This window comes from Vombatus ursinus, unplaced genomic scaffold, assembly GCF_900497805.2.
Source record: "Vombatus ursinus unplaced genomic scaffold, bare-nosed wombat genome assembly UNPS02003329.1, whole genome shotgun sequence".
In the NCBI taxonomy this organism is placed as follows: Eukaryota; Metazoa; Chordata; class Mammalia; order Diprotodontia; family Vombatidae; genus Vombatus; species Vombatus ursinus.
In genome coordinates this window covers 1-2940 of record NW_020943107.1, presented here as the reverse complement: position 1 = coordinate 2940, position 2940 = coordinate 1, and the positions used below count along the sequence as shown (strand labels likewise).

Sequence of the window (2940 nt, the reverse complement as noted above, 5' to 3'; positions counted from 1 at the left end):
TACAGGTCCAGGCCCTTTCAAAACTAAGACCAGGAACGGAATCAAAGCCGACCTTTAGCCGCAAGCCTCCCGAAAGTCCTAAGGTCGTCACACAGCTTACTCCTGTCTTACCACCCCCTGATTCTGACCCCCTAGATCCAGCTGAGTACTCCCAGTCCCAGGTTTCAGATCCACCCCCGTACCCAACCTCAGGGTCTCTGAGCCCCTCAGCCCCTCCTCTGATAAGTCCACCCCATACTCGAGCAGGTGCTCCTTATGGCCCTTCTAATTCCAGTTTGACCCCAGATTCCACTGTGTCAGCGTTTCCCCTGCGGCAAGTTCCTTCCCCTCCCGGAGAATCAGGGAGACCGTTCATGGTATATGTTCCCTTCTCCACCAGTGATTTGTACAATTGGAAACAGCAAAACCCATCCTTCTCTGATAAGCCCCAGAGCCTAATCTCCCTCCTAGAGACTGTCTTTTATACTCATCAGCCCACCTGGGATGACTGCCAGCAGCTCCTCCGGGTTCTTTTCACAACCGAGGAGCGTGACAGGATTCTTTTAGAAGCCAGGAAGGGAGTTCTGGACCCAGATGGACATCCCTCTACTGACCCGGGGCGCCGCAACCACATCTTCCCTGAGAACCGGCCCGACTGGGACCCCAACACTGATCGCGGTAGGGAAGCACTGGACAGGTATCGCCAGTTGTTGCTGGGAGGGTTACGGGCAGCAGCACGGAAGCCAACTAATATGTCCAAAGTCAGTGAGGTTAGACAGGGCAAGAACGAGTCCCCAGCTGCATACTTAGAGCGCCTCTACGAGGCATATCGAACCTACACCCCTATCGACCCAGAGGATCCCAATAACCGGAGAGCCATCGTAATTGATTTCGTAGCCAATTCAGCTCCGGACATCCGTCGGAAGCTACAGAAACTTGAAGGTTTTGAGGGTAAAAATCTGACTGAACTCATGGAAGTGGCCAAGCGGGTGTTTGACTATCGTGAAGAGACTCAAGACAAGCAAACTCGCACGGTCGCAAGGGCGGTAGTGGCAGCTTTAGCACAGGTTCCAGGGGAGACTCAGAAGCAAGGGTGGAAAGGAAGGCGGGAGGGGCCAAACGCTGGGCGCCCCTATAAGGGTAAAGGCTTGGGAAGGCCTCCTTTAGCTCGGGACTAGTGTGCTTACTGCAAAGCCATGGGTCATTGGAAATCTGAGTGCCCTAATCGCGGGCTGAAAGAGAAGGCAGAGCCGTTATTGACTTTGAATACAGACTAGGGGTGCCCCGGCTCAAAGTCCGTTGTGACTCTTGACCCCCTGGAGCCGAGGGTTACTCTCAGTGTTGGGGGTCAACCTGTCTCATTCCTAGTCGACTCTGGAGCTGCGGCATCGGTCCTGAAATCCCCACTGGGCTCCCTCTCATCATCCACTGTGCAGGTCCAGGGAGCTACTGGACGAAAACAGTCTGTACCCCTCACCACTTCTCGGGAAGTCCGGTTAGGGAAGGGCCTAGTCTCCCATTCTTTTCTAGTAATGCCTGATTGCCCTTACCCCTTGATTGTCCAAGATCTCCTACACAAGCTTCAGGCTATCATTTCCTTTAAGGGACCTAACCCCACTCTCGGGTTTAACCTGCCACAACTTGTTCTCACCTGCCCGTTGTCAGAGGAGTCTCGCCTCCTCCCCCTAACGTTTTCCCCAGACCGCCCCTCGACCACCTCCACCCCTACTTCCCTAACTCTGTTGAACCATTTCAAAGGCTTGGTTCCTGGAGTCTGGGCTGAGACCAACCCGTTTGGTCTAGCAGGACACCAGCCCCCAGTGGTGGTCCAGCTCTCGTCCACAGCAACCCCTGCGCGTGTCCAACAATACCCGTTGATTCGAGCTGCCCTTTTGGGCATCAAGCCTCACATCGATCGACTCTTGGCGGCAGGCATTCTACGACCCTGCCAGAGCTCGTGAAACACCCCCCTACTTCCAGTTCACAAGCCCGGGTCTGGAGACTTCCGTCCTGTCCAGGATCTACGAGAAGTCAACGCCCGGGTGGAAACTGTACATCCTACTGTGCCAAACCCGTACACGTTGCTGTCTTCCCTGGACCCTGCTCGGACTTGGTATACTGTTTTGGACCTGAAGGATGCTTTCTTTTCCATTCCCTTGGCACCAGTAAGCCAACCTATATTCGCTTTTACTTGGACAGATCCTAACACTGGGACATCCTCTCAGCTCACCTGGACCCGGCTTCCCCAAGGTTTTAAGAACTCCCCTACACTTTTTGGCTCAGCTCTGGCCTCCGACCTGGCCGCCTTCCGGGTCTTGTATCCGGAGGTCACTCTCCTCCAGTATGTTGATGACCTTTTGTTAGCTACTTCCTCTGAGGCAATATGCAAAGATGCAACTCTCCACCTTCTCCAGCTGCTTGAAGCTTCCGGGTACCGTATCTCTGGAAAGAAAGCACAACTGTGCTCTCAATCCGTTGTTTACTTGGGTTTCACCCTTCGTTCTGGTCAAAGGTTACTGTCTCGGGGGGCGTGTAGCTGCCATTTTGGGCATGCCCGCCCCGAGGGACCGCCGCGGGCTCCGGGAATTCCTGGGGATGGCTGGATACTGTCGCCTCTGGATCTTGGGGTTTGCCGAGGTTGCCAAACCCCTATATGAGGCCCTAACTGGTGAACCCACCCAATTTGTTTGAGGACCACGACAGCAGGAAGCATTCGACAAGCTCCGAAAGGCGCTGTCCAGCACGCCTGCCCTCTCCCTGCCAGACCTGTCCAAGCCCTTCCGCCTCTATGTGTCTGAGTCTCGAGCTGTGGCCAAAGGGGTTCTGACCCAGCCCCTGGGGCCCTGGAATCGTCCTGTTGCCTATCTCTCCAAGCAGCTGGACCCTGTGGCTTCCGGGTGGCCCTCTTGCCTGAGAACTGTGGCGGCCGTTGCCGTCTTGGTTAGGGAAGCCGCAAAGCTC

The 2940-nt window shown here is 55.3% G+C and overlaps 1 protein-coding gene across 1 annotated transcript; it reads left to right on the top strand.

Annotated features, from left to right (window-relative positions):
* Positions 1-135: 135 nt before the first annotated feature.
* On the top strand, positions 136-2937 carry LOC114052084 (the record flags this gene model as incomplete). Its single annotated transcript, XM_027874517.1, is given in 4 exon segments — positions 136-1119; positions 1348-1469; positions 1560-2504; positions 2506-2937. Coding segments are annotated over 4 exon segments (2483 nt in total), but the record flags the coding sequence as incomplete, so codon positions are not given.
* Positions 2938-2940: the final 3 nt, after the last annotated feature.